Genomic DNA, 15065 nt, shown 5'->3' with positions numbered 1-15065 from the left:
TGGAGGTCCATGTTAGTACAGACTGTAGTAGGTCTATGGAGGTCCATGTTAGTACAGACTGTAGTAGGTCTATGGAGGTCCAGGTTAGTACAGAGTGTAGTCGGTCAATGAAGGTCCATGTTAGTACAGACTGTGGTAGGTCTATAGAGGTCATGTTAGTACAGACTGTAGTAGGTCTACGGAGGTCCATGTTAGTACAGACTGTGGTAGGTATATGGAGGTCCATGTTAGTACAGACTGTAGTAGGTCTAAGAAGGTCCATGTTAGTACAGACTGTAGTAGGTCTAAGGAGGTCCATGTTAGTACAGACTGTGGTAGGTCTATGGAGGTCCAGGTTAGTACAGACTGTAGTAGGTCTATGGAGGTCCATGTTAGTACAGACTGTGGTAGGTATATGGAGGTCCATGTTAGTACAGACTGTAGTAGGTCTATAGAGGTCCATGTTAGTACAGACTGTAGTAGGTCTATGGAGGTCCATGTTAGTACAGACTGTAGTAGGTCTAGGGAGGTCCATGTTAGTACAGACTGTGGTAGGTCTATGGAGGTCTAGGAAAGTACAGATTGTAGTAGGTCTATGGAGGTCCATGTTAGTACAGACTGTAGTAGGTCTATGGAGGTCCAGGTTAGTACAGACTGTAGTAGGTCTATGGAGGTCCATGTTAGTACAGACTGTGGTAGGTCTATGGAGGTCCAGGTTAGTACAGACTGTAGTAGGTCTATGGAGGTCATGTTAGTACAGACTGTAGTAGGTCTATGGAGGTCCAGGTTAGTACAGACTGTGGTAGGTATATGGAGGTCCATGTTAGAACTGAGTGTAGTAGGTCTATGGAAGTCTAGGTTAGTACAGACTGTAGTAGGTATATGGAGGTCCAGGTGTATCAACTGTAGTAGGTCTATGGAGGTCCAAGGGAAATAACTCTTGTACACAAGATATATATGTGAAGTATTTAGTTTAAAAGATTTCCATTGAAATTTCAATATTGCTTTGATGATGATGTTTACAGCCCAGACCTGGGATGGAGAGACATACTCCATATCATTGCCCTCACTGCACGCATCCCAGTTCCTGAAAAGACTGGATGGCATGTCAACGATTGTGGCTACCATACCAACCATGAACTTGGTTTTGGCGTACTGGATGTGGCGACCATGGTTGCTGTGGCCCAGACGTGGGGAAATGTACCAAAAGAGAATGTTTGCCATGGCCCCCGTATCACAGTTAACAAGTAGGTGACACATTAGAGGCAGCTTTCTGTTTTTACCTATTTAGCCCACCACTTGTTCTTGTAATCAGATTATTAGATCTCTCTGACACAGAACCAATAACGATCATTCAATAGAGGGCACCAAGATCCCTCTGGGATCTCTTGATGTGACCTATGTTAAATGTTTATTGTGACTTATGTTCTATGTTTATTGTGACCTACTTTCTATCTTTATTGTGCCCTTCTTTCTGTCTTAATTGTGACCTACTTTCTATGTTTATTGTGACCTATGTTTTATGTTTATTGTGACCTACTTTCTATCTTTATTGTGACCTACTTTCTGTCTTAATTGTGACCTACTTTCTATGTTTATTGTGACCTATATTTTATGTTTAGAGTGACCTACTTTCTATTTTTATTGTGACCTACTTTCTATGTTTATTGTGACCTACTTTCTATGTTTATTGTGACCTACTTTCTATCTTTATTGTGCCCTTCTTTCTGTCTTAATTGTGACCTACTTTCTATGTTTATTGTGACCTATGTTTTATGTTTATTGTGACCTACTTTCTATCTTTATTGTGACCTACTTTCTGTCTTAATTGTGACCTACTTTCTATGTTTATTGTGACCTATATTTTATGTTTAGAGTGACCTACTTTCTATTTTTATTGTGACCTACTTTCTATGTTCATTGTGCCCTACTTTCTATGTTTATTGTGACCTACTTTCTATCTTTATTGTGCCCTTCTTTCTGTCTTAATTGTGACCTACTTTCTATGTTTATTGTGACCTATGTTTTATGTTTATTGTGACCTACTTTCTGTTTATTGTGACCTGCTTTCTTTATTGTGACCTACTTTCTATCTTTATTGTGGCTTTAATGTCTATTTTATGGTAACTCTGTTGATTATGACCTATTTAAACTGTTTGCTGTGACCTACATACCAGTAACTACGCTTTGTTACAGGAAGATCGACAGTAACGCCTGTGTTGAAATGAAGACCAGTGCATCTGATTGTCAGAGTGACCCTAATCGTCGCATCAATTTCCTTGAACATGTCATGCTCTACTTGCATCTTGACCACAGTCGCCGTGGTGACATCGAGATCAAAGTGACATCTTCAACCGGAACCATGTCAACGATGATGTACAGAAGGCCTAATGATGATAGTAAAAAAGGCATGGATTTTACTTTCATGTCTGTCCATTTCTGGGGTGAAAGTGCCTCCGGGGAATGGACTGTTGCCGTGTGTGATAACGACAGTGGATCTAATCGCAATAATCAGGGCTTTATACACAGGTAAGGAATCAATAATCCGGGCTTTATACACAGGTAAGGAATAAATGATCAGGGCTTTATACTCAGGTAAGGAATCAATGATCAGGGTTTTATACACAGGTAAGGAATTAATAATCAGGGCTTTATACACAGGTAAGGAATTAATAATCAGGGTTTTATACACAGGTAAGGAATCAATAATCAGGGCTTTATACACAGGTAGGGAATTAATAATCAGGGCTTTATACACAGGTAGGGAATTAATAATCGGGGCTTTATACACAGGTAGGGAATAAATAATCAGGGCTTTATACACAGGTAAGGAATTAATAATCAGGGTTTTATACACAGGTAAGGAATTAATAATCAGGGCTTTATAGACAGGTAAGGAACTCATAATCAGGGCTTTTACACAGGTAAGGAATCAATAATTAGGGCTTTATACAAAGGTAAGGAATTAATAATCAGGGCTTTATACACAGGTAAGGAATCAATAATCAGGGCTTTAAAAGCAGGTAAGGAATTAATAATCAGGGCTTTATACAAAGGTAAGGAATTAATAATCAGGGCTTTATACACAGGTAAGGAATCAATAATCAGGGATTTATACACAGGTAGGGAATTAATAATCAGGGATTTATACACAGGTAGGGAATTAATAATCAGGGCTTTATACACAGGTAGGGAATTAATAATCAGGGCTTTATACACAGGTAAGGAATCAATAATCAGGGCTTTATACAAAGGTAAGGAACTCAAAATCAGGGCTTTATACACACGTAAAGAATTAATAATCAGGGCTTTATACACAGGTAGGGAACTAATAATCAGGGCTTTATACACAGGTAAGGAACTCATAATCAGGGCTTTATACACAGGTAAGGAACTCATAATCAGGGCTTTATACACAGGTAAAGAACTCATAATCAGGGCTTTATACACAGGTAGGGAATTAATAATCAGGGCTTTATACACAGGTAAGGAATTAATAATCAGGGCTTTATACACAGGTAGGGAATTAATAATCAGGGCTTTATACACAGGTAAGGAATTAATAACCAGGGCTTTATACACAGGTAAGGAATTAATAATCAGGGCTTTATAGACAGGTAAGGAATTAATAATCAGGGCTTTATACACAGGTAAGGAATCAATAATCAGGGCTTTATACAAAGGTAAGGAACTCAAAATCAGGGCTTTATACACACGTAAAGAATTAATAATCAGGGCTTTATACACAGGTAAGGAATTAATAATCAGGGCTTTATACACAGGTAAGGAATCAATAATCAGGGCTTTATACACAGGTAAGGAATCAATAATCAGGGCTTTATACACAGGTATGGAATCAATAATCAGGGCTTTATACACAGGTATGGAATCAATAATCAGGGCTTTATACACAGGTAGGGAACTAATAATCAGGGCTTTATACACAGGTAAGGAATTAATAATCAGGGCTTTATACAAAGGTAAGGAATTCATAATTAGGGCTTTATACACAGGTAAGGAACGTTTTTAATATTTCAGTACAAATACTGGTATGACTGAGCTATTTTTTCTTAATATTTTAACTCATTTTTCAGTTTGAATATTACTAAATTAAATTTTTACTCATGTTTCAGTATAATTATGACTGAGCTAATTTTTACTCATGTTCCAGTATGAATATAACTGAGCTAATTTTGATTCATATTTCAGTATGAATATGACTTGGTATGGACTGCACATGTCAAAAAAGCCACGCACCACCCACAAACCATACGAGCCTGAGTACAAAGACCAGATGGCTATTATACGTAAGGAGAAAACACTGTATCAGGAAGAAACCATTGTAAAACGTAGCGATATCCTCCGTAACAAGAAACATCGCGGCCTTAGCAGAAAGGTGAAAGGGAATGAAATATCGGACCAGGATTTATCAGCTCTTATCTCAGATATTAAGATGGAGCTGAGAGGACAGAACTTTAATAAGTTCAGAAGTGAAGGTCGTCAGGTTCAAGGTCAGATGAACACACAGAAGCGAGGCTATGCAAATGAGCACATCAATACTTTGAAGAAGCATTTCGGGGAGCACATAGAGAATAAAAATGATGAAGAACTAGAGGAAATATTAGATGAAATAGAAAGTATTTTTGAAGGAAAAGATCGAGTGCGACGTCAGGCTAATGTTGAAAGACACCTGCTAAGTAAGCGTTGGTCAGAGAGGCCTGATGTTAAGTTTGAAGACGTAATGGAGGATATCTACAATAACAAGGTCCAACACTAACCATGCTTCTAATTCTCAACAAAAAAAACATGTTTAGATATGGAAGTTTTAGGGAAAATATGGAAAAAAAACATGGAAGTTTTGGGGAAAATCTGGAAAAAACATGAAAGTTTTGGGGAAAATCTGGAAAAAACAAATTGATTCATGTATACAGTATCATTTCTGAATTGTTCATGTGGGAAAATCAAATACATATCATCTTTAAATACGAAAAGCTAAAAAGAAATCCTTAGTTAATCTTAATATTTAAATACATTTTTTGGTAAAATCCATGCTAACACAGACTAGCTAGTACAGAGTAATTCAGGACACATTGGAGGTACACCATGATTGCTAGTCAGAAAACTTTCGGTCTAAATTTACTTTTTGTTGAGTTTTAGATGGTGAGTTATCCACTGTGACCTTCGTTAGACTTAGTTATTGTAGTATTCAGGGGTCTGAAGATCACACAATCCATGCCATTCATGGCTGATTTACTTCTTAATTAATTTGGTACAAGGGATTGTCATTTATGAGATTTTTGTCATATTTTCAATGTTTCTAGAATGGTTTCCTTACTTTTAGAATGGTTGTCACTTTAGAATGGTTTCCTTACTTTTAGAACGGTTGTCACTTTAGAATGGTTTCCTTACTTTTAGAACGGTTGTCACTTTAGAATGGTCTCCTTACTTTTAGAACGGTTGTCTCTTTAGAATGGTCTCCTTACTTTTAGAACGGTTGTCACTTTAGAATGGTCTCCTTACTTTTAGAACGGTTGTCACTTTAGAATGGTCTCCTTACTTTTAGAATGGTTGTCACTTTAGAATGGTTTCCTTACTTTTAGAACGGTTGTCACTTTAGAATGGTTTCCTTACTTTTAGAACGGTTGTCACTTTAGAATGGTTTCCTTACTTTTAGAACGGTTGTCACTTTAGAATGGTTTCCTTACTTTTAGAACGGTTGTCACTTTAGAATGGTCTCCTTACTTTTAGAACGGTTGTCACTTTAGAATGGTCTCCTTACTTTTAGAACGGTTGTCACTTTAGAATGGTCTCCTTACTTTTAGAACGGTTGTCACTTTAGAATGGTCTCCTTACTTTTAGAACGGTTGTCACTTTAGAATGGTCTCCTTACTTTTAGAACGGTTGTCACTTTAGAATGGTCTCCTTACTTTTAGAACGGTTGTCACTTTAGAATGGTCTCCTTACTTTTAGAACGGTTGTCACTTTAGAATGGTTTCCTTACTTTTAGAACGGTTGTCACTTTAGAATGGTCTCCTTACTTTTAGAACGGTTGTCACTTTAGAATGGTCTCCTTACTTTTAGAACGGTTGTCACTTTAGAATGGTTTCCTTACTTTTAGAACGGTTGTCACTTTAGAATGGTCTCCTTACTTTTAGAACGGTTGTCACTTTAGAATGGTTTCCTTACTTTTAGAATGGTTGTCACTTTAGAATGGTTTCCTTACTTTTAAAATTGTTTCCATACTTAAAGCATGGTTGTCTTTTCATGATTGCTTGCTGACTATTAGCAGTTGTCACTACCTAAAATGTATAGATTAATAGAATCTATCATGGGCCTGTTCCGTGGACAGGGATATCTCAACCTGAGTGTTACTCCTATAACATAAGAGGCCGCTGGTCGGCTCTTTTTCTATCGGATATTATTTTGCCGACTGCGACCTCTTATTTCCGAAGCACTAATTCTTTGATGCAGTTTCCGCCCGAAATCCGGGCGGAACGAAATATGCTTGAAAAAAACACTTAAGTGGTTGACAGGTCATTACAACGATGTCTACGTATCATGTATGACTATTATCGATACAGAATCTCTCTTAGCTCCCTCTACTTTTTACATGACTATTATCGATACAGAATCTCTCTTAGCTCTCCCTACTTTAGCATGTCTCTATTGATGTGCATTCCATTGTTTTGGTATGACAGGTACATAGTTTTGACACAGTAATTGTTTTGTATTCCTGCCTTTACTAATGCTATCTTCAACATAATCTTATCTTCAAAGTGTTGTGAACAAAATGGTTGGTAATACTCATCATCTTTAAATGTTTTATAAAGGAAATTTTTTTTTTGCTGTTTGGGTACCACGATAATATACATGTACATTTTTACTATTTAATCTTTCTAATAAACAATATGTTTTTGATGATGTTTTATATTCATGTAAAAAATACTTTCGGTGTTGATCAATGTAATACCTATCATTCAAGCTGTGTAATTGTGACATTGAATGAGCACAAATTAAAAAAAACATACTTATCCTAGCGATATTGTTGTAGAACTTAGAAATTCCTTTGTTTAGAGATCAGATATTCCCACCTGTAGAGGTCAAATTGACCCACCTGTAAACATAATTTTGTTATACCTGTAGAGGTCAAATTACCCCACCTGTAAAGATAATTTTGTTATACATGTAGAGATCAAATTGTTCCACATGTGGAGATAAAGTTGTTATACATGTAGAGATCAAATTGTTAATATCTGTAGAAATCAAATTTGTCCACATGTAGAGATCAAATTGTTCCATCTGTGGGGATGAATTGCTCACCCTCTTACCAGTTATATGAAATGTTCCCCCACCTGTAGAGGTCATATTGACTTGAGGTATTAAATGATAACAGTCCTATACCAAAATATTATATGGTGTGTCCCAGTTTTCTATGTCCATAATGGTCTTGCAATTTCATTTTACCAAAGATCTGTGAGCTATCAACATTTTTATTAAGAAAGGCTTAGACCTTCCAGTTTTGATAATGTTATATTTGATGTTCCAAGTTCTGTTTTCCTTGCTATTTTGATAATGTTATATTTGATGTTCCAAGTTCTGTTTTCCTTCCAGTTTTGATAATGTTATATTTGATGTTCTGTTCCAAGTTCTATTTTCCTTGCTATTGAAATACATTATCTTTTTTAGCATGGAAGCAGACTTTACAGAACATCATTATCAAATGTTTGATGAATTTATTCCAAGAAATAATGTGTTAACCATTGTTATGTACCTCACATTCGGAAATCCATGCTGTCCAGGTATAATGTATAAAATAATGTAATACATTTACAATGTATATGTAATACACGATTCTGAAATCCATTGTTTGGCATGCTGGCCAGGTATAATGTATACAATAATGTAATAAATTTACAATGTTTATATTTTATACACGATTCTGAAATCCATTGTTTAGCTCTTTGCCAGGTATGATGTATACAATAATGTAATACATTCACATTGTTTATGTAATACACGATTCTGAAATCCATTGTTTAGCTCTTTGCCAGAGTAATTTTATTATAGACATGCTAGAACATAAGAAAATGTTGTTTCTAACTAAATCAGTTGTCTTGTTTTGACTTAATGTGATTTTGTTAAATTTGTGAAATTCTAAATTTGTTTGAAATCTTTTATGATAATTGTTGAGCAATATAGTGATGATCTGTTTTCTTGTTATTAGAAGTGCAATTGTTATACCAGAATCTGATGTTTTACACATCTCCATCCAAAGTACAGGTGTTTGATCGGCTCCTTCCCTTTCAGCAAGGTTACTACAGTTTCTACAATACTTAAGCCTTAAGTGCTAATAATTTAACATAGAAGATAGTGCTGATATGTGTATTACTATACTACTCATCATTAGTGATGTAGTGCCTTTAAGGGGAATGGGCCAATCAAATAAATCACTGTAGGTCGAACATATAGGAGGCACCATTCCTAACCTCGCTACTTAATCTCATTCCATTTCTAACTATATTGTAAGGTTATTAATATGCAATATCGTTGATGTGGTTTTAATAACCTTTTTTCGTCTTGTTAAAAAAAATAAAAATTTTGCAAAGAAGTAAAATTGTTAGTTGCTTTTCTTGAAACTTTGTGCATGTGATTAAGTATACTAGCACCACAGAATCTTCATGTGATTAAGTATACTAGCACCACATAATGTTCATGTGATTAAGTATACTAGCACCACATAATGTTCATGTGATTAAGTATACTAGCACCACATAATGTTCATGTGATTAAGTATACTAGCACCACATAATTTTCATGTGATTAAGTATACTAGCACCACAGAATCTTCATGTAGGAAGGTTTTCTTAGGAGTAGAAATATCCCATTTAAATCTGTATAAGAGTAGAAATGTCATGTTTACATTTGTAGCTTGTCCAAAATAATATTCTCGCAAATGTTCTTCTCTAATTCGATTTTGATTATGTTCCTTTCATATCATTATATAAATTGTGGAAAACCAGGATGTATAAGTTAACATAGACAGTCCGATTTATAGGTGTAATCTACCTGGTAACTGGTGTAACCACTTATGATAATCATAAACATTTAGTGTTCTGACATCAATTTTTACTATTCAACAACTAGAGTACCCCTGGGCAGAACAATATACACCAAATATTGTTATATACTTCAGTACCGTAGGGCAGAACAATATACACCAAATATTGTTATATACTTCAGTACCGTAGGGCAGAACAATATACACCCGTCGAATGCCATATATTTTCATATAATATCTCCTATAAAAATATGATTTCCATAATCTTAAGAGTAGTCGTCGTGTTCACAAGGTCCAATGGCAATAACTCTGTAAGTTACTGTCAAATAATTCCCATTTTCGAACTCGTCCGAGATCATGTAGATATATGGCTGCATACAAAGTTGATCAAACTTCGTTGATATTTACTTAAGTTATCATCATGTTCACAAGGTAATTGTTGATGGACAGCCAGACACTACGGTATGTTATAAGCTCACCTTGGTCCTTTGTACCAGGTGAGCTTATAAGAAAGCATGCATGAAGTTTGAGTCTGATCGGCCCAAAAGAAGGAGGCACTGAATGAAGTTTGAGTTTAATCGGCCTTAAGCAAACTCAAATTATTACATGGAAACCAATTTTCTATATTTACACATAATGACCTCGACCTTTAACCTTTGATGATGAAAGCAATTCCAAGCAAGCACTTCCAATAAGGAAGCACTGTATCAAGTTTGAGGTCGATAACATTGAAGTATAAGTTTGATTAGCAAAAGCAAACTTAAGTTATTGCACGGAAACTGATTTTCTATATTTAGCAAGTGACCTTGACCTTTGACACAAAAAAGTCATCCCATGCAAGAACTTTCAATAAGAAAGCACTGTATGAAGTTGAGTTTGATTGGCCCAAGGAAACTCACCTTATTGCATGGATTTAAATTGCTGGCAGACGGCCACTGTGATTACCAGTGATAATAAGTTTTTTAAAAACAGTCATATCAAATAAGTTTTGTAAAAACAGTCATATCAAATAAGTTTTGTAAAAACAGTCATATCAAATAAGTTTTGTAAAAACAGTCATATCAAATTTAAAATTCTGTTCATATCTTCATATCATGGTCATTGTATATACATGTATAAAGTTTGAAAGAGATTGGACTAAAAATGAAGGTGATTGCTGAAAGGTTATGCTGAACAGACAACGCCACACCATAATACTCCAGTTAAATTTGATTGTAGTATAAAACTGAAAGTAGCAGTACCGTGGATTTGAAATATCCACAGTTTATATATAAAAGCAATTATGATTGGTCCTTAATTCATACAAAATGAATTTGCAAATTAACTCAAACTACATGTTTACATTTGTGTAAAAAATCATTTATTGTCATGTTCATATGCGTATTTATATATATATATAAAATAAATATTTACGATCAATATACTATTTACATAATTAAGCCTAAACAATGATAAAAACTATACAAAAATGCATTATAATTACAAATTATTCTACAATGATGTAACAGTATACAAAGTAACAATCACTGAGGAGCCCTGTCAAGACAGGACACTGGCTACTCCACTTAAATTTAAAGTGAAACTGTCTACTTAACCAGATGGTTTGTTTGTTTGTTTGTTTGTTTGTTTGTTTTTGTTTAACGTCCTATTAACAGCCAGGGTCATTTAAGGACGTGCCAGGTTTTGGAGGTGGAGGAAAGCCGAAGTACCCGGAAAAAAACCACCGGCCTACAGTCAGTACCTGGTAACTGCCCCACGTAGGTTTCGAACTCGCAACCCAGAGGTGGAGGGCTAGTGATAAAGTGTCGGGACACCTTAACCACTCGGCCACCGTGGCCCCCTACTTAACCAGATGGTTAGTTTAATCTGTAAATTTGGTTAGCCAGATACTTTAGCTCTGTACATGTGTATATCAAAGTCTTGTTAACTGGAGTAACTTGAGATGTTTGTTAAACTTGAGATGTTTGTTAAACTGGAGATGCTTGTTAAACTGGGGATACTTGTTAAACTGGGGATACTTGTTAAACTGGAGATGCTTGTTAAACTGGGGATACTTGTTAAACTGGGGATACTTGTTAAACTGGAGATACTTGTTAAACTGGGGATACTTGTTAAACTGGAGATACTTGTTAAACTGGAGATGTTTGTTAAACTGGAGATACTTGTTAAACTGGAGATGTTTGTTAAACTGGAGATGCTTGTTAAACTGGGGATACTTGTTAAACTGGGGATACTTGTTAAACTGGAGATACTTGTTAAACTGGGGATACTTGTTAAACTGGAGATGTTTGTTAAACTGGGGATGTTTGTTAAACTGGAGATACTTGTTAAACTGGAGATGTTTGTTAAACTGGAGATGCTTGTTAAACTGGGGATGCTTGTTAAACTGGGGATACTTGTTAAACTGGAGGTACTTGTTAAACTGGGGATACTTGTTAAACTGGAGATGCTTGTTAAACTGGGGATACTTGTTAAACTGGAGATGTTTGTTAAACTGGGGATACATGTACTTGTTAAACTGGGGATGCTTGTTAAACTGGGGATGCTTGTTAAACTGGGGATACTTATATAATTATTAAAATGGAGATGTTTGTTAAACTGGAGATGCTTGTTAAACTGGAGATGCTTGTTAAACTGGGGATGTTTGTTAAACTGGGGATACTTGTTAAACTGGGGATGCTTGTTAAACTGGGGATACTTGTTAAACTGGGGATGTTTGTTAAACTGGGGATACTTGTTAAACTGGAGATGCTTGTTAAACTGGGGATACTTGTTAAACTGGGGATGTTTGTTAAACTGGGGATACTTGTTAAACTGGAGATGTTTGTTAAACTGGAGATGTTTGTTAAACTGGGGATACTTATTAAACTGGGGATGTTTGTTAAACTGGGGATACTTGTTAAACTGGGGATACATGTACTTGTTAAACTGGAGATGTTTGTTAAACTGGGGATACTTATATAATTATTAAAATGGAGATGCTTGTTAAACTGGAGATGTTTGTTAAACTGGGGATACTTGTTAAACTGGGGATACATGTACTTGTTAAACTGGAGATGTTTGTTAAACTGGGGATACTTATATAATTATTAAAATGGAGATGTTTGTTAAACTGGGGATACATGTACTTGTTAAACTGGAGATGTTTGTTAAACTGGGGATACTTGTTAAACTGGAGATGTTTGTTAAACTGGGGATACTTGTTAAACTGGGGATACATGTACTTGTTAAACTGGAGATGTTTGTTAAACTGGGGATACTTATATAATTATTAAAATGGAGATGTTTGTTAAACTGGGGATACATGTACTTGTTAAACTGGAGATGTTTGTTAAACTGGGGATACTTGTTAAACTGGAGATGTTTGTTAAACTGGAGATGTTTGTTAAACTGGAGATGTTTGTTAAACTGGGGATACTTGTTAAACTGGGGATGTTTGTTAAACTGGAGATGTTTGTTAAACTGGAGATGTTTGTTAAACTGGAGATGTTTGTTAAACTGGAGATGTTTGTTAAACTGGAGATGTTTGTTAAACTGGAGATGTTTGTTAAACTGGAGATGTTTGTTAAACTGGAGATGTTTGTTAAACTGGGGATACTTGTTAAACTGGGGATGTTTGTTAAACTGGGGATACATGTACTTGTTAAACTGGAGATGTTTGTTAAACTGGAGATGTTTGTTAAACTGGGGATACTTATATAATTATTAAAATGGAGATGCTTGTTAAACTGGAGATGTTTGTTAAACTGGGGATACATGTACTTGTTAAACTGGGGATGCTTGTTAAACTGGGGATACTTGTTAAACTGGAGATGCTTGTTAAACTGGGGATACTTATATAATTATTAAAATGGAGATGTTTGTTAAACTGGGGATACATGTACTTGTTAAACTGGGGATACTTGTTAAACTGGAGATGTTTGTTAAACTGGAGATGTTTGTTAAACTGGAGATGTTTGTTAAACTGGGGATACTTGTTAAACTGGGGATGTTTGTTAAACTGGAGATGTTTGTTAAACTGGAGATGTTTGTTAAACTGGAGATGTTTGTTAAACTGGAGATGTTTGTTAAACTGGAGATGTTTGTTAAACTGGAGATGTTTGTTAAACTGGAGATGTTTGTTAAACTGGAGATGTTTGTTAAACTGGGGATACTTGTTAAACTGGGGATGTTTGTTAAACTGGGGATACATGTACTTGTTAAACTGGAGATGTTTGTTAAACTGGAGATGTTTGTTAAACTGGGGATACTTATATAATTATTAAAATGGAGATGCTTGTTAAACTGGAGATGTTTGTTAAACTGGGGATACATGTACTTGTTAAACTGGGGATGCTTGTTAAACTGGGGATACTTGTTAAACTGGAGATGCTTGTTAAACTGGGGATACTTATATAATTATTAAAATGGAGATGTTTGTTAAACTGGGGATACATGTACTTGTTAAACTGGGGATGCTTGTTAAACTGGGGATACTTGTTAAACTGGAGATGCTTGTTAAACTGGGGATACTTATATAATTATTAAAATGGAGATGTTTGTTAAACTGGGGATACATGTACTTGTTAAACTGGGGATGTTTGTTAAACTGGAGGTGTTTGTTAAACTGGGGATACTTGTTAAACTGGAGATGCTTGTTAAACTGGGGATACTTGTTAAACTGGGGATACTTGTTAAACTGGAGATGCTTGTTAAACTGGAGATGCTTGTTAAACTGGGGATACTTGTTAAACTGGGGATACTTGTTAAACTGGGGATACTTGTTAAACTGGGGATGCTTGTTAAACTGGGGATGCTTGTTAAACTGGGGATACTTGTTAAACTGGGGATGCTTGTTAAACTGGAGATGTTTGTTAAACTGGGGATACTTGTTAAACTGGAGATGTTTTTTAAACTGGGGATACTTGTTAAACTGGAGATGTTTGTTAAACTGGAGGTGCTTGCTAAACCAGGATTACCTGTAACTGGTTTACACAGGGATACTTATATAGTTTGGAGTCAGTCGTCTCAGTCTCAGTACAGACTTGTACCTACTAGTCTATAGTATATGTGTCAGTTGTAACATTGTTTTGGCAATGTAAGGCATTTCATATCACAACTACAGTAATATAGGAAAGTAAATCTCAGTAAATAACTAGGTCATGTTTTTTCATACAAGTGTTATCATTTGACATCATTAAAATACCAGGTCCCAGTTTCAATAAAAGGAAATTCTTCAGCTTTTCCATTAAAGAAGTACCATTGAAGTAAAGGGCAAGGAATTTCTGATGTTACAAAACTGTTTCTTACTGATATTTCCACAAATTTGCCTATAACAATAAAGTACTTCCTGACCGGAAAAAAAAAAGTTAAGTAGTTACATACATGAAGCTGGACCCTGGACAAGTTACAGTTTAGATATTAAAGTTCAGTGTCACTTGGCCGTATAACATCGTCATCAACACTCACAGTGTCACTGGGCGATACATTGTCGTCCTCAACACTCACAGTGTCACTTGGCCGTATAACATCGTCCTCAAAACTCACAGTGTCACTGGGCGATACATTGTCGTCCTCAACACTCACAGTGTCACTGGGCGATACATTGTCGTCCTCAACACTCACAGTGTCACTGGCCGGTATAACATCGTTCTCAACATTCAGTGATTCACAGTGTCACTGGGCTGTATAATGTTGTCCTCAACACTCACAGTGTCACTGGACAGTAAAACGTCGTCCTCAACACTCACAGTGTCACTGGGCGGTATAAAGTCGTCCTCAACATTCACAGTGTCACTGGGCCATATAACGTTGTCCTAAACACTCAGTGTCAATGGACGGTATAACGTTGTCCTCAACACTCACAGTGTCCTCATTAACTCTCAACATTCATACCAGAGTATTCACTGGTAATTCTTGCTTTGAATATTGATGGTCAACTTTGATTCATCAACATCCAAATTTTTCATTAATAACATTCTTGAAGTAAAATATCATTACCCCAGCTGTACTAGACTTCAATTGATTTTGTCCAAAAATCCTTTACAGT

General features: G+C 35.7%; 2 protein-coding genes across 5 annotated transcripts in view; one reads left to right on the top strand and one right to left on the bottom strand.

Moving 5' to 3' along the window:
• The window catches only part of LOC117328224 (neuroendocrine convertase 2-like), a 32389-nt gene extending 23802 nt beyond the window's left edge, over positions 1-8587 (top strand). For all 4 annotated transcript variants that reach the window (XM_033885672.1, XM_033885674.1, XM_033885675.1 and 1 more), the window contains exons 11-13: positions 1005-1226; positions 2176-2508; positions 4189-8587. In XM_033885672.1, coding sequence (XP_033741563.1) covers positions 1005-1226; positions 2176-2508; positions 4189-4756 — 1123 coding nt within the window. In that variant the 3' untranslated portion in view covers positions 4757-8587. The remainder of the gene's footprint in view (positions 1-1004; positions 1227-2175; positions 2509-4188) is intronic.
• A 2188-nt stretch (positions 8588-10775) lies between these two features.
• On the bottom strand, positions 10776-13428 carry LOC117328221. The gene is made up of 7 exons (XM_033885670.1): positions 13328-13428; positions 12918-13283; positions 12766-12837; positions 12332-12721; positions 12150-12269; positions 12036-12087; positions 10776-11973 (listed from the first exon to the last, which is right to left on the bottom strand). The coding sequence occupies exons 1-7, from the start codon at positions 13349-13351 to the stop codon at positions 10961-10963; spliced, it is 2037 nt and encodes a 678-aa protein (XP_033741561.1). The 5' UTR covers positions 13352-13428; the 3' UTR covers positions 10776-10960.
• Positions 13429-15065: the final 1637 nt, after the last annotated feature.

The sequence above is a fragment of the Pecten maximus genome, chromosome 5, assembly GCF_902652985.1.
Source record: "Pecten maximus chromosome 5, xPecMax1.1, whole genome shotgun sequence".
Taxonomy (NCBI): domain Eukaryota; kingdom Metazoa; phylum Mollusca; class Bivalvia; order Pectinida; family Pectinidae; genus Pecten; species Pecten maximus.
Note: the sequence above shows the minus strand (reverse complement) of the source record. Positions and strands in the feature narration are given on the sequence as shown.

Coding starts and splice junctions, on each gene's coding strand:
- LOC117328221 (XM_033885670.1), bottom strand. CDS start 13,351: ATGTATCCCCAGTTTAACAAACAT. Junction 12,722..12,765: donor AGTTTAACAAACATCTCCAG/TTTAACAAGCAT, acceptor AAGTATCCCCAG/TTTAACAAACATCTCCAGTT. Junction 12,270..12,331: donor ACAAGTACATGTATCCCCAG/TTTAACAAACAT, acceptor AAACATCTCCAG/TTTAACAAGTACATGTATCC.